This window comes from Amblyomma americanum, chromosome 10 (assembly GCF_052857255.1).
Source record: "Amblyomma americanum isolate KBUSLIRL-KWMA chromosome 10, ASM5285725v1, whole genome shotgun sequence".
NCBI lineage: Eukaryota > Metazoa > Arthropoda > Arachnida > Ixodida > Ixodidae > Amblyomma > Amblyomma americanum.
In genome coordinates this window covers 88,318,499-88,342,386 of record NC_135506.1, presented here as the reverse complement: position 1 = coordinate 88,342,386, position 23,888 = coordinate 88,318,499, and the positions used below count along the sequence as shown (strand labels likewise).

Here is a 23,888-nt window from a genome sequence, read left to right as displayed (position 1 = left end):
CCATAGCTGGAGCCTTCGAGGTGTGCTTTTAAATAAATAAAAATAAATCAAATTCGTAACATGGTGAGCAAGTGGCTGAAATTCAAGTCCTGCTGGGTGGATGAGCAGCCCACGATGCCCTTTGCAAGGGTGAGCAGGTGCCCCTGAATTATGGCAGCCATTTCGGCAGCAGTATCAATTTTACATTTTTCAGTGCGCTTGTGAATATAACTTCTTCTGATGATAACCAATTGATATGTGGGAAAGGAGGTATAAAAAATATAGGGAAGCAGAGTTATTACAATTTTGTTTAAAATGAATAGCGATCCCGGGCACAGATTTTGGTGCATGTTTATAGGTACAGTAAGATACAATTTAAAAGAACAGCAGTTAGTAACAGTGGGCCACAATCTGTGGTGTTCTATATGATTCCGGCTAATAAAACCACCTTTTTGATGTTTCACTGTGCTGAACAAGCTAGAGGCATCAAAATTTTTGAGCTTATAGTTTCTTCTCTTGATTAGCTTCTTGTTTAGGTAGCAGGAAAACCAATAACAATGGTCTACTTTTTGTCACGGAGGAATTCTGTTAGGCAGTACTGAAGTGAGCAGATTCACTGCAAACTTCAATTGTATCCAACTATGGTAGTTGCACACTGCCATGTTTCGTTAGTTTGAAAGGTGACTCGTACGGAGGGGTAAGAATATATATGTCTGTCATCAGCGTTTTGCTTAAAAATCTTTCAATTTTCCATTTTCGAACTTCTGAGCATCTCATATTTATAGGTTCTTCTGCATTGGGGGAGGGGGTCGTGGGTCACAAAGCTTGTTTTAGGTAAGCTCAGCTGCTATAATGAGATACAACTCAAGTCTGCAGTGAAGCTCCGCTTTCATTCAGGAGCACCAAACATAATTCCTGCGGGACAAAAAGTGGACCGTTAACGCTTTTCTTGTTCACTAAACAAGCCGCTAATCATGTGATGTAATGATAAGTTCAAGAATTTTGATGCCTATAGCTTGTTTGATACAGTCAAACAGTAAAAAGCTGGTTTCCTTCACTACCATGACTGGCCAGTGGAGTAATAAGACGCCATGGTGTGTAGCCCAGTATTACCAGCTGCTGTTTTTTTTTTAAGTTGTATCCTACTATAGTTCATGTGAAGAGACTGGTATGCTATGCGCCTTATTTTACCAAGAAAGGCAAATCTTCACGAGTAGTAATGTGGTGGAGATGAGCTTGTTTTCCGCTAGAAACATGCATGAAGCAAGTACTGACAAGCAGTTGTGATGCAGAGAAGATGTAAGCATAGTGGAAAGCTTCTCGGAGATTTGTAGACATTCTCGGGACTCGACATTCTTGCAGTGTTGCCTTCTTCTTGGAAAAACATATAAGAACAAGGCCTGACATGCGCTTTTCCTGTGTGGTTCTTCTCTCTTGTCCCGTCCTTTTTGCACAGTTATTCATTGTTTTCATAACACCTCCTACTGTCCTGAATTGGAGTCGTGGGCAAATTTCTAGTCGTCCCAATGCACGGAAATTTTTTAAGTTTAAGCAGAATGTTACAGACATGAAGTGAAGGGCATGTTGTTAGGCACCATATGGGTGCAGCTCAAGTAATCAGATATGTATTTCAATAGGTACTGACCGTGGGACAGCAGCTCTGTACAAAGCGATGAACCGTTTTTGAAGTAATCTGTCTACCTACAGTCTTTTTGATCCTGTCTTGTCCTAGTTTGTTTCACTGGCTCACATTTTCAGTTAATGACATTCGCTGGTTTTGAAAATTGGTGGTTGTTTAGGAGCAGGCTGTTGGCTTGCACTTGGACAAAGGGACTTAATCAAGCATGTGCGTAGTTTTAATCAGAAACTGTTCAATATCAACTAATATGATGGTGCTGTGAAGAAAAGCTAATATTTTTGCATCAGACGCAAAAGTTTTTACACAATAGCTTTTACACAAAATTCAGTTCAGGTTTGTGAAAAATCTTCAACTGAAAGAGGAAACGGCTTCCGTCAGGCTTACACTTTTTTGCATGTATCTCTTACAGTTGACAACACATGCGACACGCCTCAAAAACGAGATTGCCGCTGGGAAGCTGAAGCTGATCTCCAAGCAGGCGAGAAAAAGTGATGTCTGGAACAAATTCTTCGAGCTTGTCGATGCCAAGACCCTGTCACCATCAGGGCACGTGCAGTGTAAAAGTTGCCAGCGCTTTCTTAGTTATGACGCTGGTAAAACAGGGACCTCGCATCTGAACAGGCACAAGTGCAAGCCAACGGCCGAACACACCCCAGCCACACCGTCCACAGTGCCGGCTAGCATTAGGGACAACTTGATGGCGGCTTTTACCAATTGGTGTGCGAAGAGCATGCGGTCTTTCGACATCTTCTCTTACGATGAGTTCCTAAAGCTTGCTGACAACCTAATCGCCACAGGTGCACATTATGGAAGCGTATCTGCAGAACAGTTGCTACCGCATCCCTGTGCAGTTACCCGCGAAAAAGCCGATAACAAAAGCTGCCCATTAGAGAGACTTAACGCCTGAGAATTTCATTTCCATTGCATAGTTGAGCAATCACTTCTCATGCTGGCCTTCGAAGTTTTAGCACGCTGAAGAAACTAGACCATTGTACCTTTGACCCAGCACAGTCCACTGTACCGTAGTGAGCACTTGTCTAGACTATACAAAGGTTGGCTTACTGGAACGTGATTGAATGGCCACGGGTGATTCCTTTCCTCATATCGAGCCCAACAAGGCATATGACTGAACGGGAGTACTTTCAACGAGAAAAAATATTATCTCATTTTGTCTGATGTGAAAGCAGGTCTCTTCTGCTAATTTTGTCCTGTTTTGCCACCGAGACAGTTAGAAAAAAACACTAAATGGTTCTTCTTTAGCCTCTTGTAACTGAGCCTTGATTAAAATTGGCAAAACTTCTTTAAAAAGAGAAAACTTTCAAATCTCATTGTAAAGTGAGATGTACTGTATTAGTAGTAGATTTAGGCAAGGCTCGGGAAAGGCTCTTCTAAAGGCTTGTCATGATTCAGCGAACATTGTGGCAAACCAAGTACACTCTCAATGGTTGCATCAAATACATGAAAGCACTGCCCAGCTGCTCACGATCAGTGATAATGTTGTGCTTCTCGTAGGCACAATTTTCTCTTTCTAGGACATCGGAACAGTGCAGTGGTCATTGCAGGAAGCAGTAATGCGGGTTGCGAAAGTGATGGGAACGTTATGGTGAGTTGCTATGTTCCGGAGTGTAGTGTTGTGCAAATGCTCAGCCTTGGGTTAGAGTACTTACTATGCAGTTGCATTTGATGAAATCACTGACATCGCTCACGTTTGCCAACTTTTCTTGGTGTTGGGGCAGGAACACAAGTCAAAGGTCAGAGAAGAATTTGTGCTCTTCACAGATGCGCAGAAATCCAAGCCTCGATATTCTAGCTGCCACTTTGAGTGTAGCACCTATAAAGAGAAGGAAGGTCGAGAAAACACATTGGAGCCTACATTGACCGGCACTAAACTTGACAGGACGTCTGAACTTTGTGGCGCCATTAAGGATATCCATAAAGGCTGCTTCAGTCATGCATCTTGAACTTTAGCCTATCGAAAGCTTCAACCATGCTAGGCATTTGGAATACAGCCGGGCAATACAGGAAGTCATGGCTTTTGTTCTTGACTTTGTCAAAATGAAGCGCCGTGCTAAAACATCACTCCACCAGCAACTGACCAAGTTGTTCAACACACACTGAGGTGAGCGCCATTGCGGTGTCCTTAAGTTTGTAGGTGTCTTGAACTGATTTCAAGGGAATCTGGCATTTGCGTATGGATTTGGCGCCATTGCGCAGCAGCAGTATGGAAACAAACTGCACAGCAGCGTAGGAGATGACATCGAGAGTGCATTGTGCTAAATGGGCTACCGTTGTCTTAATAGGGAGAGAAAGTGACAGACGATCAATGCTAATGGCACGAAGAGGTATGCACTAGCATTGTGACTCCGATTGTGTGACCGATTTGTGTCTGCAAAATGAATTCACTCACACCAATGCTAAATAAAGTTTCAATTTGATAACTCATTTATTGGCATGTTCGGCCACGCTGATACAGAAGGGGAACAGGTTTTCCACATTACATAGCCGTCATCACTCGGTGTTGCTGTCCAGGGCCATAGCGTGCCCAGGTTTAGCGGCGGATGCACACAAAAACTTTTTCTGTTGTGTCAGGTCGTTCCTATGTGGTTTTCTTTGCTCGCATAGTGGTCCCTGCGAATGCATGCACATACATGGCAGTTGCTACACTGTTTTGATGTCTACCTTGCTTTGGCTATGGGAGGAGCGGGCGGCAAAGCCATTCAGATTATTTCTCTCACTCACCTCTAGGATTTTGTGCATGTACAGATCGGTAGCACTAAAGGTGGATTAGGAACAATCTGAAAGTGGCAGCAGCCGTAACTCTGCTGCAAGAGAAAGCACTGCATGCTTCATTTCACGGTGCTGAGTCTGTAGTTGCAAGCGCCTCTCTTTGTGATGTTTTGCTGGTGACTATTGAAAAGCCAGATCTGGACATTCGCAGCACATCTGAAATTGTAAAAGGCATGATTTTGTCCTCAGTGAGAAGCACATCTTACCGTTGATAACGCATCTAAAGCAAGCCTTGCACAGTCTGCAGGCTTTGCTGAAAGCACGAGAGTCACGCTTCAGTGAAAGATGCACTATGCGAAAGTGCCTTCGCAGATGGGTTCAAGTATTTATATTTCCCTTGTGGCATCCATCATGCAAGACTTGAAGCGCCGCCTTCTGAAATAACTGATTGGTCAATATTTATTGTCGGAACTCACTTCGCCTCACCTAGTGCACTACTGAGAGGCTCAGGACAACCTAATGCCGCATTCCAATCAGGAATCCGGGACATGTTTTCTTCCTTTGCGTTTTGAGATGCCAGCATCAGTGGGTTATTTGAAAAGATGGATTGTGTGCTCCTTCACAGATTCAGGACTCTGCTGTGGATCACCAATTCAAATCATCATCCTCAGTGTAACTATGGTCACTATCTGTCAAGTATAGCTCATTGATGGAAATGGATGCATGACAGCTTTCATGGCGTTTGCTCGTTTACTCTGTGGCTTGCAAGCTGGAAGATAGAGACAAGTCCGATTCTGTCAATAGGTGTAAAACACTGGAGCAATGTCCGAACATGGGGACTCCATGCTCCCAGTTAGCATTTGTTAAACAAAATTATAATTGTCTATCGCTATCAGAAATGTTTGCACAGATCACATGTTCGAGACAAAATAACGCAGGATTTTTTTTCCGGTGAACCAATCTAATGTGCATAGTAATGCGACATTATTCTGAACTGTATAGCTTGCTTAAATATGTATGCCTGTAAAAAATGTGAATTTGACGTCAGAATTACCTGTACACAACTTTTATTGTCTGTAAACTTGTACTAAATGTAGGTATGCGCTAAAACTGCGGAATATGTCATTGCACGCCTATATGCAGTTAGTACCTGCCTTATGTTTATGCATGTGGAAGATTTTAGCGGCATATAGTACATTGATATTTAGCAGCATATATATTACGGATCTATGGTATTCTTAAATGCTTGTCTGTTTGTTTTCTGAGGGGATTAATTTTTGTCAGGCACAGGAAAAGGTGTGCTGTCTTGGCATTTTCCTTGGCATGTAACTTTGTCTTCATTATTCTTCAGTTGCAGCTTTGTGATCACTTAAGTATTAGTAAATATCCCTGGCTCTCTATATTGTCTGCCATGAATTTTTGCAAGGATTGTGAACAGAGAAGCAGTTAGTAAGGGCGACGTGCCACTTTGTTCCAGAGCTTCAACTCTTTGGATGAACAACTTTTCTGAGATATGCTGACCTTTTGTATGAGCTATGTATCTCTCATCTATCGAGACCATGGTAGACCAAACGAGTATATTTGTATTGAGCCTTTTGTTACTTTTTTGCGGTATCATTGCTGAAGTCAGCCTGAAAAGCCAGAAAACTGAACTTTACTTGGAACACAAGCTGCTTAGAATTGCGCTCAGTGTACCTTTAAAGTATTGCAGTATGGCAGCATGCTTACACAGCAACAACGCTTCCCAATTAATATACTGGTTTTTGTTTTATAAGGTCCAAAATTTTAAAAACTAGGTTTTTGAGGTAAAGGAAAGCTTTTTGCAGCATAGTAATGCCAGTGCTGGTGGATGCCATAAAATAGGCAAATCATGTTAACTAGCGATTACCTAAATACTAACAGTTAACTTCTTTAACTGTTATCGATAGGCACCTGATTACAATTAAAGATTCTTTCCGGCCATTAGTAATAGCCAGATCAGTTTTTAGAATTTTGGTAACAGCGTTACCCTCACCACTGTGGCTCAACTAATTTAGAGCCATTTCTCGCGCCATTCGAAAATCGCGCAGTTGCAAGGACGACGACGGGGGGGGGGGGGCAGAGCGGCGTCAATCAAATCGCAACACTCCGCGACGCACGTGCAACGTGACTTTATGGCGGAGCACTCCGTCGTGGGGCACGGCTCGGTAGGTGTAATGCACAGGTGCTAGCTCATCTTCACACTTGATGAAAAATGTGCTTGTCGTCAGATAGCTTTGTATCCACCTAAACATCCATCCATCAATTCCAAGAACCTGTAGCGCGTCAAGGATGGCCTCGTGTTACGTTATCATAAGCACCTTTGATATCAAGAAAAAGTGCCGCGCACATGCGCTCTTCTGTTGCTGAAACTGTGGACACAAGATCAATGACGTTGCCTACCCCACCGGAAACCTGCCATGGCATTAGGGTACACTTTCTAGTGTTTCAGGTATACAGCAATTAAGGCGCATCAGAATCATTATTTCCATGGTTTCTCCCATACAACTGGCCAAAGCTATTGGCCTGTATGATGAGAGGTCGAGCGGTGATTTCCCCAGTTTTAATACTGGCATCATGCGACTGGATTTCCACTGGGGAGGAACACCATCGTCTTGCCAAGAATGGTTGTAAAGGTTGAGTAGCACCCTTCATGCGTCGTGGCCAAGGTGGCGCAGCGCAGCATATGTGATGCCGTCTGGCCGTGGTGGAGAAGAATATTTACTTTCCGCAAGGACAGCATTGAGTTCCTCACGAGTAAAAATATCCATTGCTGTATCCCGTGATGCAGGAGCCACACGCTAGGAACTCGAGGCAGTCATCGCACCCGCAATTTTCCTGCAGAAGTCAGTTGCAACTTCAATCTGCTGAGGGTTTTTATGTAGAGCTAACGCACGGAAAGTTTGTTTTTGCTGTGGAACCGTTCGAAGCCTGCACACCATCCATCAAATGGGCTTTCGAGGATCCACAGATTGACAGGAGGACTTACAGCGCTGGTCCACCAGCGTTCCATTCGCTGCTTGATTTTTCTCTGCAAACATCGTGCCTCTCTAAGGTCCCTTAAGCATTTGGTCTTTCTGTAACGTTTCTGCACGGGTCCAATAGCATGTAGATCTTCTATATCAGATTCTATACCAAGTGCGTCCAGACAGAATACAAGGTTGATGGTATCATTCACGCTGTGAAGGTGTCCTGTCAGCGGTGCATCACCAGCGCCTGCTGATAGAAATTTGCAGACTAGGTGGCGACGTTCCAGTTACAATTTTTTTGTACGCTGCCATGGAAATGATTGAAGCCACTTGGTTAAACTGGCAGTGGAGAGCAACACAAATTGCTTCTGTAGGGCAGGGTTTAAGACTCAAAATCGATGCAGAACACCCTTGACCACCCATGTAAGCAGACACATGTGGATTTGTTTCTGCACATCGTTGATGCACAGCTGGGCTGACCTCATGTCACCTGCATTGGCTGTATTGTTGCGGATGATCGCATCAACATTGCAAAGCCATTTCTGATGAAACGACTGTACGGCAAGGGCATTTCCCGACTGCCAGGAATCCGAGAAAGACGATGATGAGGATGAGGCCGACCGACTATCATCTGCCGTAAACGCTTCAATTGCAATTAGTGATAACGTGTCCTTAAGCAGGCTGCTGGCAGCGAGGTGCTCGGAGAGGAGCACTTGGCCACGCTTGACAGCTTGGAAATTGGCGAAGCAAACGCATAACTGACTTTTTAAAGAGAGAAACACCATATTTGTTAGGCATTGTATTTTTTGGCTGCAACAAGAGACATCCACTTACTACGAGCCTTGGATACAACGAACGATATCCACGCGACGGTCAGGTTCGTTATAAATGGGCTCGACTGTATTTTAAAGTGTCCGGCACGATGTGGCTGCTTCGAACTGCTGGTCACTGCACATAATTTGCTAACTGGAAATACATTCCTTTAACACATGAAATGCATTTACACCTGAACACATCGACAGTGCACAGGCAGAGCATTCGTCTCGAGTGCAAGAGGCCCCTAGTTCCAATCCCAGTGCCCCCGCAGTGTGCTGCACCGGGTAAAATGAAATGAAGAATAGTGTTGAGGGCACAGATATGAGTTCCTTGATTATATCTGGGGGGTGAGGCGTAAGACCCCCTGGAATGCCGAGCAGTAAGAGGTCTGAGGTGCGACCTGATCCTGCAGGGACGAGAGCCGTTTCGCCGCCCTCTCGCATATGAGTTTGGCCGCGACCTCGCATATATTTGGCCACCACCTCGCATATGAGTAAAGCAATTGACGCAGTGGCCGTGTTTCGATGGAGATGAAACACAAAAGGAGAGCAGAAAGTTGGGCTAGTTGGTTTATATGCATACTGAAGAAGTTGGCGCCGAAAAACGGGGACAGTATGCATATCAACCAACTAGCCCAACTTTATGCTCTCCTAAGTGCTCGTCTTTGTCTCGCTTGTCCTCTTTTTTGCCGCGCCAATTTCTTCAGTGTGAAACACAAAAGGCACCTGTGTGCTGTGCAATGTTAACGCACGTTAAAGATCCCCGGCCTAGTGGTTGAAATTCCGCAGTCCTCCACTACGGCGCCTCTCTCTTCATTCTCTCACTCCTACCACCCTTCCCACACTGCTCAGTATGAGTGTCTGCTGAGAACTGAGACAGTTACTGCGCCATTTTCTTTCCTCGAAACCAACTTTGACGTGCTGCTGTGGTCCAGTGTCTTTGGCATTGAGCATTTGATCCAAGCTCGTGGGTTCAATCCTGGCCCCGTCGGCTGTATTTCAATGGAGGCGAAACACAGAAACGCCTAGTATAGAGGAGGCACTGCTTGGGCTGAGCGATGTCTGCACACGTTAAAGAATTCCCCATGGGTGGTCTAAGTTACTCTGGAGCCCTCCGATACTGCGTCCCGATCATAGGTAATGTGTCGTTTTAGGACTTAATGAGACCCTGAAATGATTTTGACAGTCATATTCTAATACAACAGGCCTGTAGAGGTGGTCTTTGTGAGTGTTAAAGTCAAACTTAAAAGCTCTCCGTTAACCCTGCAGATAACAAATTATTTTAAAGATTGCTTCTCGCAACCAACTAGGGCGACACGTAACCTTAACTCACTTCACCTCACCTTACCTTACCTTATGTCACCTCACCTCACCTCATTCTTACCGCCCCTCTCGCCCTGATGCACAATGGGAAATTTGAGCGAGCCTTCTCATTGGCCATGCCCAATTCATGTGTGCGATGCAGCGCACAGTCCTGACCTGTTTTTATTTTTTTCTTCCGCACCAGCGTGCAGGAATGTAGGCGGAGACTCGAGGAGCATCATTTTTAATCTCCGACACCTTCGGTGGTAATGAAGCTAAGTTAAAAATCTTTGCGGTGTGGTGGCGAATGATGGAATACCGATCGCTCATGTGCTTTACCTAATTCTAATAAACATCCTTTCATAGACCCTTCCAACCTAGCAATTTAGAATTTCAAAGCTATGCAATTTTCATTTTTTCTCAGCTCTCGCGGCTTCAAAGCAACCAACCAAGGTGGCGGTTAGACCTGTGACGCGGCAGATGATTCTAAGAACCACTGTCTGGACAGGCCACAGTTGGAAACTAAAGAAGACGTTTAATTCAATAACCTTCCTGAGACAAATGAGCCTAGAGGTGGTGTTCGAGAAGTTATGAGCCATTAAATGGGAAGTTATAAGGCTCAGGTCAGATAAAACATCTATAGTGTTAAACGGTGTTGGTAAGTTTGCAAAGATGAGGTGGCCGCATCTGGCGCAGGACAGGGTTAATGCGTAAGCACTATACTTAACCGGGTCAAACCCCACCAATAATCTTGTGGCATCGCTAGCCTGGAGTGTGGAGAAATAAAATAAATATTGCAGCAACTGGGTTTCTAACTCGCGGCGGCGCGAACAGATCAGCTTCACTAGCCACTGCACGAGAGTACTATGCTATCGCCATAGTCGATCACACCTTGTATGAAACTGCAACACATTCTCGCGCTGTGAATTGCATTTCGTCATCTTCATCAACTTCCATTTGCAGCGCAGATTAGAGCTTCACCTGAGTCTAATGTCGCCAGACGGGCCGACGACCCAAAAAAGCAAGACAATGACGCAAAAAGGCGAAATACATGCTTTCGCTTGTCTAATCGGTTCAGCAATGCTAAAACCCTACCACTTTTTTGTTTTACAAGATCTGGTACCCTCTGGGGAGTGGCGAAATTTCGTCGGCTACTGGTTGAACACGAACACACGTGATAGTCACAGGAGCGGTCCGGTTCCTTGAAGCGCCAAATGCGCTCGCGAAGTGGCGAGTGTGTGATTCGCAACTGGCTGTGTCTGTTGCATGCACCTGTCACTAACATGAACTGCACATATGCAGTAGAACCTGCATGCACAGTTTTTTTTTTTTTCTCAACGAGTGCAGCTAGAGGAAGGAGGAAGAGAGACTAATGAATTCTGGAGAGATCTGCCTGGTTGTTAGCCTAACATGCTACTCCAGAGCTGGAGTAATAGGCGCGCATGCGCCGAGTGGCCGTGCGAAAAAGGCGGAATTGGAGGTCAGTGAAAGAGGAAATTGAAAATTGGTTTTTAAGAAAGGAAATCAGGTAGTAACTCTCACATATCTCCCGTAAAGGAAGGGATAAAAGGAGTGAAAGAAGAAATGAAGAGGTGCTGTAGTGGAGGTCTCCGGAATAATTTTCACCACCTGGGGATCTTTAAGGTGCCCTGACATTACACAGCACATGGGTGCCTTTTGCATTTCACCCCTATCAAAACGCGGCCGCCGTGGTCGGGTTCGAACCTGAGTACTCCAGCTAAGTAGCCGAGCGTCCTGCCACTGGGCCACTACGGCGAGTCATCTAAAAGGCCTTTATTTTGCAGTGGGTATAATTGGGATGATGGTGATGGCGAGGATATTGAGGACTAATTGAAGTTTACCTCCGTCGATAGGTTATATACCGATACCTATGGACTAACGGAAAACTGAGCTTTCGTAAACTAGAAAAGGCCAAAAAATGAACAGGTGTACGTGTCTCTCTCAGAGGCCGATTTCGCAAGTATAAACGGCGGTGCGGTGCGTTGGCACAGTTTTTTCATGGGTTCCAGAGGATAGTGTACAACGCTTCTATTATTATTATTAGTGGCTCTTTATCAATAAAATAACAATGGAAGGAAAAAATGTTAGCCGCGGCAATACGCCATCGAAACCTGAAGTACCTGAGCTGCTACTAGCGTGAGTAAAATGACATGGAGAGGACAGAAAGAGGTAAAGAAAGGGCTTCAAGACAGTGATCGCGGAGTCATTTTCGGGGCAGACATCAAGAATTTGAGATGAGTTGTGGTAAATTTGTTGAATGCGATTTGGCTAGTAGTAAATGTGTCTGTTGGGCGGGACAAACATCAACACAGCCAAAAAGTGTGATGGAACAGGGTAAGAACAAAATTTGGATGGGGTTCTCTTATATGTCCCCTTTCAGCGAACATCGTCCGGAAGCCACGGTAAACCTGCTCACGAGCATGTAGCCTACCTTAACCGAAATAATGCGATACTTGCCGTCCGAATCGCTATCCAGCAGAAACAAAAACTTCGGCCCCGAGCGCATTTCGGACCAACTGCAGCATCGTTTCTCTTTGCCTTTGACTACGGGGCCAGTGCCGCAGCCTTCTTTCACCGTGAGTTTTCGTAGCATTATCTGCTGACCTGCCTCCCCTCTCTCCGGCGCTGTTCACAGGCCAGCACGAAGCGGCGTCGGCCTGTCCAGTGCCGCCTCTGCCCGGCGACCTTCACGCAGGTGTACGGACTGACGCGCCACGAGCGCACGCACACGGGCAAGCAGCCCTTCCGATGCGACCAGTACTCGGCGTCCTTCGCGCGCAAAGATCACCTGAACCTGCACATGTGCAACCATGCCACCGTGAAGGCCTTCAAATGCCACATGTGTAGCAAGGCGTTCCTCCGGTCGGACCTCCTTCGCCGGCACGTCAGCGTCAGGCACCAGCGGCACCCTGGCTAACACCTCTAAATCATTTCTACCAACTGCAATACAGGAATGGAATGAATTGCCAGATACTACTGTCATGGAAAGTGACCCTGTCAAATTCAAATATTGGTTACTGTCTGTCTTTGAACATTAAATTTGTCTAAATTTCTTTTCTCACCCTTAGTTTGATGTGTTTGAGCAGCTCGTTTGTAATTCCCCTTCTCTACTCGATTGATTTTTTTGTAACTGTTTTAATTGTGTTCTCATTTGATGTTGCTGATTGTATTTGTTTTCCTATCTTCCCTCATTGTATGTTATATATGTTTTACTAGATTTGTTTTTTCAAGGCTCTTTGGCTTTGTTCTTGTATTGTCGTATGTACGTCGCCCCCCTCCCCCTTATATAATAGCCTGTGAGGGGCCCTTAAGGTGTCAAAAAATGATGATGACGACCTGTTCTCAAGGCCCATATAGGTTCCAAAATGCACTGAGTTCTACCAATCCTCTTGCATAGCCTGGATCCGTACTTCGGCGTGACGTCACACAAGTGAGGACCTGCGTGCGACCGCCTTTCATGGCAGGCTGTACGTACAACACTCGGCCTTACTGGACAGGGAAGCTCAGTCTGGTGTGGCACAAAGTGGTTCTGCGATGCCAGCTGCTGTTGCATGTATTAAGGTAGCATCTCCAGCTTTCTTCCGTTGGCTTAAATATGATGCCGCCTTTCAGTGTGAAAGCAGTCACTGTTCAGTAAGGAGACATGCTAATTGGGCACACAGATTTTGCCAACTTCTCGTATAGAGAATGAAGACTACACGCTGTTACGTCGAGTATAACTTAATTCACCCTCCAGCAGGAGTACTGAATGGTGCTTCGCCCGAGGACCACCATAGTGTCTTCTGGAATACCGCTGCAGCGGAAACCGCGTTTCCACGGAGGCCAAACGCAAAAAGCACCCGTGTGCTGTGCGATGCCAGTGCACGTTAAAGATCCCCACGTGGTGAAAATTATTCCGAAGACCTCCACTACGGCACCTTTTTCTTCCTTTCATTCCCTCCTTTATCCCATCTCTTACAGGTGTCCCGGGGTTCGGGTGTACGCGGAGACAAATGAGACAGTTACTGCGTCATTTTCTTTCCTCAAAGCAAATTTTATTTTTTTTTTCAAACTATGTTCCTGCCAAAGGGTGATGTATAGGCTCTGCACTCCGAACAGCGGTGGCGCGCATCAATGCAACGTTGCCCAATCCAACCCAGGACACTAAAAATGAAGGACGTGTTTCATGAATCAGGCATGACACTTGTATCGCTGCCACTGCATCTTACTGTTTTCACGCGCCCTCCCCTTCCTCCTGGATTAATGTAAGCATCATTCAAACTTAGCAGACCAACAAAAAGACCTGGAATAAGCTTCTTTTCACGAGGCTCTATTTCTGCCCAAAAATAAAAGCTTTCTGCTCTCGCTCTTGAATGTTGTTACTCTCCTAGCGAGCCAAGAGGCTGCCACTGATGGCTGCAGTGCACACTGCGACCCGTTAGGTGCTGTGTGCGCCTATGTGAACACGCATCGAGTAGACTCGAGTTGACGCAGCAGAATTACTTCTGATACACTATCGTGGGCCACCACCCATACCAAGGTGGCAGTGGCCTCAGCTTTGCTGCAGTTTCCGTGGCATGAAGTAACATCCCTGATGTCTTTGAATACTTGCAACTTCCAGTTTACACCAAGGCTGTAAGAAAGGGGTGTGGTTAAATTCGTTTTTTTTTTTCAAAATGTCCACAAAGATTTTAGTGCACGAATGTTTTCTCCACTGCCCAGCGTTACACAGGGATGCTCCTGTAACGTGGCGGTTTAAGCAATTGATGCAGTTCCCGGGAATGCCACAACATGAAGCATTGCCACGAACATCATTGGTTATGGGTCTTAAAGGGATTATGCAATAAATTAAAAGTCGCTTGTAAATGTTTTCAATGCTTAAAAATGATGCTAACAAGCATTCAGACTAAGTATGAGTCTTCGGAACTGACCCAGAAACTTATTATGAATTCTTAAAAACGTTTCTTTTTAATTCGCGGGTCGATTGGTGTGCTCGTAGTGACCGATTTAGGAACTAAAATCGTGAAAAGAGACGTCACTAGCTTTAGTGACGTCGGCAGGTCACCACACGCTGTCATTCTCTGGAGCCTCGAACAAGCGCGAGCCATATGCGCCTTCGCCCATATGGTTTCAATTTACATCTGCCGCCTCTTTCTGTCGGGAATTCCGGAGCGACTCGCAGTCCCTTTACCTTCCGATGACCATCGCGGCCGTAACAGCGAGCAGTCGCGCCTCGAGCTCCGGGTCAATAACTGCTACTTCAACAGACGACAAGCAAAGGAATTCAACGTGCGCCGCAATCCAGGGGCCGAATTACGGAACGGGTAAATCACAAACGTCAAAAACGGATCAGTTAGCATCGCTCCTATTCGTCGGCCCTGGCCGGCGGCCATATTGCTTTTTTGCGCCATGGGCGATTGCAGATTACATCACGGATGTGGTACATGTAATTACATTGCACATCTAATTGTGCAGGCGCAAATTGATTGTTTTTGTGATCGCCTCGAGGCGGTCAATTTGACCGTTTCGCTTGTGACAGAAATTGGCGGCGGTCTACGTGGCGATGAGGCGGCTGCGGCGGCGCGCGAGCAACGGCGATGGAGGGTGTTTGATTTGCCAGACGAGCTTTCCGGCGCCTTTTTCAACTGTAGAAGACTGAGGCGGCTGTGCGATGAAGTCGCCGATGAACTGGGAGGTGTGCGTGCAAGCGCGTTATCGGTGCGGCGGCAGGTGTGCAGGAACCCCGGAACAGGGTGGGGGAGGAGGCAAGGGAGGCAATCGCTCCCCCCCCCCCCCCCCCCTTCCAGCCTCGAACTGCACGCACCTGGATCAGATTTTTGACAACTGAAGCACTTCAGTTCTAGGACTCTTTTAATTAGTGCAAATCACAGTAAGGCTGAGATACCTGACTTCGATCGTAGCAAGATGTAAAACATTTCGTATGTGATTAACCTAAACCAGTCATGTCGCAGAAGTCGACTGCCTGACCCATGTACATGATCACGATTAGCAGAATTTAAACAGCCAATGCACAAACGTTTTAATTCAATTGCTCACTCTTCGTGCCTAAAGCTTCCCATTGCAATTCGTTTTATATTGCGCCGTGTATCTTTGCACCGATTGTTCGTTTGAGCCCAAAACCGCCGGCACGAGGATTTATCATTTTGTTTTGTAATGCGAGATAAGACCAGACTTATCTCCATTGGCCATGGCCATGTGCAAATGCTTTCACATTTTTCCAGATTGTTTTAGTTGCTTTTAAAGCGAAAGCCTTACTACTCCAGCCAGCGAGCCATTTCGGCTCGTCGCGCCGTATGTCATATGCCGTGGCCCACGAACGACCTTGAGCTGCCGTCACCTAGCAACGCAGCAGCCGCGCTCCAACAGACGGCGCCGCGGTCGACGCCGCTGTCGTCGCCGCTCGCTCCACCAGACGTGCTCAGCTGGGGTAGAGGGAGAGGAGGTGTCGCCTCGCGGGCTATATATATATATATATATATATGTGTGTGTGTGTGTGTGTGTGTGTGTGTGTGTGTGTGTGTGTGTGTGTGTGTGTATATCTTGAAAAAGATCGGTCCTCCGATCGAAACGTCGAGTCAAATAAAAATGTTTCCTTAAATGAAGCGTATACTTCGATGTGTGTATATATATATATATATATATATATATATATATATATATATATATATATATATATATATATATATATATATGCGCTTCGCCTCAGTGCATTGTGGAGCACTAGGGCATATAATCAGGCTTGCGATGATTATATGCCCACTAGATGCATGCGAATGTCCGGACCCCGTAGAGTATCTGTTACGGGTCCAAATGGACTTATTTTTGTAAATGTGGCGGAGAGTTTGAAGGATGCTTCACTCCCGCCATCGGTTGGCCCGGTATTGCACTACCGCCGGGATCGGCTTTGTCTTTAGCGCGTCTTTACTATCCTGGCTTTCTATCCCGTCTTTCAACTCTCCTACTATCTGCACGTGGTAGCGATTGTGGCTCGGCTAGAGCCAGTGAACAGGCCTGTGCACTTTCCTTTTCTTTCTTTCTTCCTGGCAACAACAGACAGTCAGTGCATTGTGGGGTGCTTGACGCATTCTGGCACGGCTCGGCCCAGTATTGCACTGCCTCCGGGATCAACCCGGGGCCTATTAGCGCGCGGCGCCTTTACTTTATATCTTTCTTCTCCTATCCTTTAACTCTCCTACTTTCAGCACGTGGCAGCGAGCGTGGCTCGGCTTGAGCCAGTAGGCAGGTCCGTGCACTTTCCTTTCCTCCTGGCAGCAGCATTATAGTTCACTGTATTGTGGTCGTTATGGAGAGCGCGAAAGAGACGCAACAACGACAGAAATAAGCGAGGAAAAGACAATGCGCTCAGGAGACGCCAGAAGAGCGCACCGCACGACTCGAGAAGCGTCATCATCATCATCACCATTTATTTTTCCTTAAAAGCCCCAATGGGGCATTACATAAGGGGGGGGGGGACAAATGGTAATAACGGGCCACAAAGGTTGAATACAAATATAAATGCAAGCACAAATAAACACAGTAGCGGCTAGAAGTATTGCCACGTGCCGGAGTGACTCTTCAACTGCGGAAGAGACCGCTTTGAGTTCTCGAGAGTGTCGGAATGAGGCGCTGCGTAGACGACGTGCCAAGGAAACGAGGCTTTCGCAATTCATTTAAGGTTAACCAGAGCTGAACTACAGCCAATTTTTGGTTCTTTATATAGAAGGTTCGTTGCCAGCTTTAAGTTGAGTGCGGCCAAGAACTGCAGGCATTCAGTTCAATGACCGCCGAGCACGCTTGTGGCTATGGCCGCCACGAGTTCAGTTCTTCGTGGGCGCGAGTCACCCCCTCACGACAGTTTTCTTTGGAAGCATTCTCGTTGTCTTCGTGACTGCTGGAGTGTCGTCACCACAACGTTGACAGTTTGCAGTAACCTTTGAACATTGCAAAATGAAAAAAAATAAACAATAGTAAAGATATAATATTATCTTATAAATTAGCATTAAATGAATAACAAAATAAGCTCCTCTTTCGTTACTGGCGGGATGGCGCATTGCTGTGCGCTACTGTCTCATTAACGCTTCTATTACACTGGCTACTGTACAGATTTGTGTAGAACTCTTCGGCTACGTTAACTATCTTATACATATTGCTAATGACATTGGCCTTCTTGTCTCTTAACGCACACATCTGGTTTATACTTATGCCTAATTTCCTCTTCACCGCTTTTAGGCTACCTCCGTTCTTTAGAACATGCTCGATTCTCTCCATGTTAAACTTCCTTATGTCGGCTACCTTGCGCTTATTTATTAACTTCTACAGCCCTGTAAGATCTATTCTGTCGGTAGGATTAGACGCCATCATGCTGTGGCGTTTTTTAATCAGATCTTTCGTCACCTGAGATAGCTTTCCTGTATCCTGTCGAACTGTCCTCCCGCCTACTTCTACTGCGCACTCTGTAATGACGGCTGTCAGATTATCGTTAATTGTATGAACATCAAGATCGTCTTGCTCAGTTAAAGCCGAACGTCTGTTTTGCAGCGATATCCTGAATTCCTGTACTTTCCCCCTTTCGGCTAACTCGTTAATGGACTTCCTCTTCACTAGCTTCTTCTGTTCCCTCTTGAAGTCTAAGCTAATTCGAGACCTTACCACTCTGTGGTCGCTAACGCGCACCTTTCCGAGGACAGCCACATCCTGAACAATGCCAGGTTGAGCGCATAGTATCAAGTCGATTTCATTTTAGTCTCATCACTGGGGCTCTTCCAGATCCACTTCCTGTTATCTCGTTTGCGGAAGAAGGTATTCATAATCCGTAAATTATATCTGTCTGCAAATTCGACTAATAACTCTTCTGCTATTTCTAGAAGCTATCCCATAATCGCCTACCGCGTGGTCGCCAGCCTGCTTTTTGCCCACCTTCGCATTGAAGTCGCCCGTCACTACAGTGTACTGCGATTTTACTTTATTCATTGCCGATTCCACGTCTTCATAGAAACTTTCAACGGTCTGGTCATCATGGCTGTGTTATCGTAATCGGTCGGAAGTATGTTATGTTCGTCTTACCGCCTTTCCCTTTATAAATCTAATTCATTTTACTCTTTTTTCCAGATGTGCGGAATTTGCTTATTTGTTATGAATGCTTCTAATGCTTTTATTAGCGTCTCCTTGCTTCTTGGGCCAAGTTCATTAGTTAGCTTGATTCGTGTTTCGTCTATCCCTGCGGACGTGCATTTTGGAATATTTGCTTCCGCCTTCTTCCAGTTATGATTAGTCAGTTCTAGGCTGCTATCTATTGCGCTGCCCTGTGTCGCTCCCTCAATTCGGGCGAATACCATATCGTCTTTCCTAAATGACTAATCTATAACTGTTGTAATGTAGTTCACAGCGTCACCTCCTTCTAAACATTTTCCCTCGGCATAGTGAATCTGTTCCTGCTAACTGTGTCTCACTTTGCCCAGCCAGCTTATATGATGAAGGTATTGGTCACGAGGTAATTGAGTTCCTACAACTTCGTACGCTTTTTTTTTGCCTAATATTTTCAAATTCAAACACAATATTTTGGCAAAACAAAATATTAGTTATTTTGATCGCTGAGTATTTGTTCAGTCTTTTCTCTTGCAAAAATTCAGCAAGAGGTCCTTCGCCTTGCAGAGGGGTGGCGCCCTGCTGTAATTGGCTGATTCCTCGCTGCGTCAAGCGGTGACGTCACTGTCAATAACGTTTCATCGGAATTGTGATCGTTCCGTAATACGGCCCCTGACCGCTATACTAAGGAGGAGAAGGAAGAGCTGGCTCACTGATGCTTAGTTAGTGGCACAGAGGGCCAGAGCGAGAAAAAAAAAAGAGGAACCTCCCCGTCGGGGAACCGAACCCCGGCCTCACGCGTGACAGGCGGGGATACTGGCCACTATACTAACGAGGATTCTTTTCTTTATTGCCTGACTTCGGCACGAACCGCAATACACAAATACACTTACACGGCACAATGAACAATACTTAACACTATCCGCCTGGCGGGTTGTGGCTTCGTCATATTAAAACTCAAAACTCTCTAAGCGCCACCAAAGGCTCTACTCTTCCGAGCCACTCGGGAGCTTTAGGAGCGAGTTTGTGAATTTCAGTATACTTATGCATACACTCCTGAAGATAGATCCGTGCTGGCCGTGCATCAGGATCGCAATGATATCCTGCAATTCTGGAGCGCCAAATACTGTGTAGGCCCATTAGCATAATAAGATCGAATGGTGTCCCATCCTCACTCTCTACAGGCAAGTACCGTATTCAATGAGAATCTAGCGGAAATTCCTTTTTTTAAAGTCCTTTGCAAGATGTCCCAGAAGTATACCCCCTCCCAACAATGCAAAAAAAAAAAACGTGGTCTATGGTCTCCGGTTGTTTACAGATTAAACAATGTGATCCCCAAGGTTGAAATAAATGCTTCCCCTCCAAAAATTTCTTTACTGGTAGTGTACCGGTATGCAACTTAAAGAAGATTGTTTTTGCACTTGGCGGCACCTGCATCGCCTTCACACGCTTAAGTGCGTCGCGTCCCAGGGCTCCACTGTATACGGCCCTGTACATAGGTTGTGGAAGAACTACATCGCACAAATCCCTATACAGCTTCTTCCTGCTAACAGAAGACTAATACTCATACGAAAATCGAATAGATAGGAATCGAACACTCGCGACAACCTCTCTAAAGTAACCAAAAATACCTACCGATAAACTTTCGGTTGAGACAATAAAATCCGGCAGTGTATTTCCAAGCCTTAATTGGCACACAGTGCGCAAAAACGGATCACTTACATCACGCACAAAAAAAAAATCTGCTTACGACCTGCCGCAGAAATAAGTGCCCCAGACTGAGGCCACCGTCGTTGACCCGCATAAACAAATTCGTCCGGCTGCATCGTTCCCAGCCCGCAGCCCACACAAAACGGCAAAGATCCGGCAAAGATCCGGCAAAGATCCGGCAAAGATCTCTCTACGTTCATCCTTGCACAATGCAACACTTGCATCACGTACCACAACCTAGACATAAAAAACAGATTACACACTGTGGCCCTTGCGAAAATAGACAGATGTTGCCCTTCCCAACCCTCCACCTTTTCACGCTTGGTTTGCGTCTGTTCTCTTCAGTACGGTTCGCTATCGCGATAACCGTCTAGTGGGACGCCCAAGTACATTACTGGGGTCGTCACCCAGGACATGTTTGCAAAATTGTCGGGCTTCGTTGGCCATTCTCTGTGCCAAAGTCCCAGGGACTTTGACCAATTCACTTTACGGCCTGTGACTTTGCTGAATTCTTTTACGCATGCCATGGCCTCAGTTACACCTTCCCGATTCACTGTGAACACTGTGACATCATCCGCATGGGCCAGCAGCTTAACATCCGCCGCTTGCAGCTGGAAGCCACAAATTCTTTCACTTTAAATGATATTCAAACACAACGCTTCGATGTAAATGCAGAATAGAAGGGGGCTAAGGGGACAACCCTGGCGCACCGAACGCTGCAGTGGAATGGGGGCCCCCAAACTCTTATTTACAATTAATCTCGTCGTGCAGCTCCAGTACGCCAAGGTCACCCCCTCGCGAATAATGAACCCTGCATTTACATGGTCGAATATGCAGAACAGGATTTTGTTCGAAACGCAATCAAATGCTTTCTCAAGATCTAGCTGAAGGATGGCTACACCGCTATTTGTTTGATAACAGATTTCAAGCACACACCTTGCTCTATGAATACTGGTAACAATGGTGCGTCCCTTGATCCCACACGTCTGGTGAGGACCGACTATATCTTGAATAACTGACTGTAGTCTATACGGACTGAAATCGTCATGATAACTTTATAATCTACGTTTGTGAGTGCGATAGTACGATATGCTGTGACCTGTTGTAACTTTTCTGCTTCATCATATTTAGGAATTAACACTGTGTGGGATTTACCGTAAGACGGAGGCAATTCATTTACTTTGTCGGCTTCATTATACACTGCTGCCAGTACTGGCACTATTTCGTGTTTATATGCTTTGTAAAAAGCCGCACTTAATCCATCAGGTTCAGGAGATTTTCCAAGGTTCAAATTTTCTATCGCATGCTCGACCTCTGAAGCAGTTATCTACAGCTCCAACCTTTCTGTTCGTCATATAATCGCGGTAAAGCGCTAAGAAACTTTTCCTAGAATGCGCTCACATCCACTTCTTGCTTTGCAAACAGCACCTGATAATATTCAAGAAATGCCTGCTGGATATGAGCGCTTTCTCCAGATAACGCCCCACCCCAATCAATCTTTTCAATGTGGTTTCGCTGAGCATGCGTTTTTTCAATTCCTAGCGCTCGTTTTTACGGTGTCTCCCCAGCTGCTACATCTTGCGCCCTAGCCCGCACAAGCGCGCCACGATAGCATTCTTCTTCGAAGAGTTCAATCTTGTGTTTTATTTTTCTAATGTCGTCCATCCATTTTCCAGGCTCTTCGCTTTCTTTTTCGAGAAGTCTAGCCAGTAAAGATCTTACATTTTCTTCCTCACGCTTCTCCTTTTGTCGTATACAGCTTGACCTTTCGATCGCTGCTATCGTTATCTGTTGTTTGCAATGTTTCCATTGCTGCCATACTTTCAGTTCCCCGCTCGTCTCTAATTTGCCAATTTCTTCATTTACTTTCCTACTAAATATGTCGTCTGTAATGAGCTTATTATTTAATTTCCACATCTCCCAGGAAAATTGATTTCCTCTTTTCTTTGTCCCTATCCCACACTCCACTAAACAATGATCAGAAAATGATATCGGTACTACACTGTAGCTACTGCATTTTGAAATAACATCCGGCGACACATAAATGCGATGTAGCCGTGCATGGCTTGACCGCTGAAAATGTGTGAACCTCACACAATGCTCGCCTTCTAAACATTCCGCCACAACATCGAGGTTGCACGTCGCTATAACTTCTAGGAGTGCCTCAGTGCTTCTGTTCCTAACCGCCCGTGCACTGGTTTTATCACAACCTCTCAGGGCGAAATTGAAGTCACCCAGTTAGATCAGGGATTTCTCACAAATTAAGTACTTTTGTACGTTTTGAAACGAAGACTGTCCTTTCATACACCGCATTTGGAGCGCACACACAAATGATGAGCGAATATGTTTTGTTGTACACGAAGTCAACCAAAACACACCTACCCGATGGACACGCCATATATCCCTGAACCTCAAGTCTCGGTAAATTCTTAACAAAAATGACACAGCCCGCAGACGTGCCTATAGCGTGGGACACTACTGCAAAAAACCTAGACGTGAAACGTCGCACCATGTTCCCGGTCTCATCTTCCCCGTCAATTTTGGTTTCCTGCGCTGCCAGGACGTCAATGTCATGCTCAGTTAAAATGCGGCATACCAGGCTCTGCTTCTTCTTGCTTGCCAGTCCCCTGACGTTAAGTGTACCGACTTTAATGGGGGACGCAAGAGCCATTTTCATACAGAAGAAAGAGGCCGGGATCATGGTGCTTACCCTTTCCGTCTAGCGCGTGGCTAGACGACGTCTTTGACACCGGAGCCATCCGGTGCTGGTTCCAGGCGTGGCTGCGGGGGCGGTTTGTCGAGGGTTCTCCTCTCCGTCGACACATTCGGTCCTGGTCGGATGGATGGCCGCCGTCCTTGAGTCGTTTTTGCCGGCGGCTCCTCGACACTGGGGGCTGCATCGACACTGGGGGTCTCCATCGGCTCCGGTCTGGGCGTGTGGTCGCTTCGCTGGGGCAGGACCACTGGTAGTACGGGCGCCGCTCTTGTCAAGGTTCTCGTTCGGAGTCGCTGGCTCGGTTTCTTGGAACGCCGGCACGCTCACTGCATCTCTCAACGTCTCCATCCCATTTGTCGAAGATTCTGCCAATTCAGGCTTCCGCCCACCATCGCTGCTGGAGGGTCCCGAACAGTCCGTCGCGCCTGCGTGTTTTCGGGCTCCCCTATGCCTTTTGCAGATTCCTCGGCCTCGGCTACGTCCATCAGGAGTTCCGCAGAGTCGTCTTTCGACACAGCTCTCGTAGCTACCGCATAAGTGCGGACACAGTCGGTATCCGCGTGACCGTACCGCCGACATGTCCTGCAGCGGGGAACTTTACATTCACGCCGCACGCGGCCCGTACCGTGGCAGCGCAGGCACTGCATTGGACGTCCAGGCGCCACGAGAAGAGCCAAATCTCCGGCGACGCGTACCTGGTGTGGTAGGTCATCCACTTTCAGACCGGCCTTCAACTTCAGTAGGACAGTTCTTGTCGTTGAGCTCTTGTCATTGACGCCTTGGATCGGCCACCGCTCTCGCGTAACGTCGGTCACTTTGCCAAATGCCGCTAATGCCGTCCGGATGTCGTCGTCGGCCACACCATGAACCACCCAGTGTAGCCGCAGCTTTACTTGCTGGTCTTCCGG

At 46.3% G+C, this 23,888-nt stretch overlaps 1 protein-coding gene across 6 annotated transcripts in view; it reads left to right on the top strand.

Moving 5' to 3' along the window:
* LOC144107994 (uncharacterized) overlaps positions 1 to 13,796 on the top strand; it is a 50,858-nt gene extending 37,062 nt beyond the window's left edge. For 4 of the 6 annotated variants that reach the window (XM_077641254.1, XM_077641253.1, XM_077641252.1 and 1 more), the window contains one exon: positions 2,028 to 4,078. In XM_077641254.1, the coding sequence (XP_077497380.1) occupies positions 2,028 to 2,525 (498 nt within the window). In that variant the 3' untranslated portion in view covers positions 2,526 to 4,078. Of the gene's footprint in view, positions 1 to 2,027; positions 4,079 to 12,105 lie in introns of those variants that run through there. The other 2 variants (XR_013309458.1, XM_077641255.1) reach the window with 2 other exon arrangements.
* The last annotated feature ends 10,092 nt before the right edge of the window (positions 13,797 to 23,888 follow it).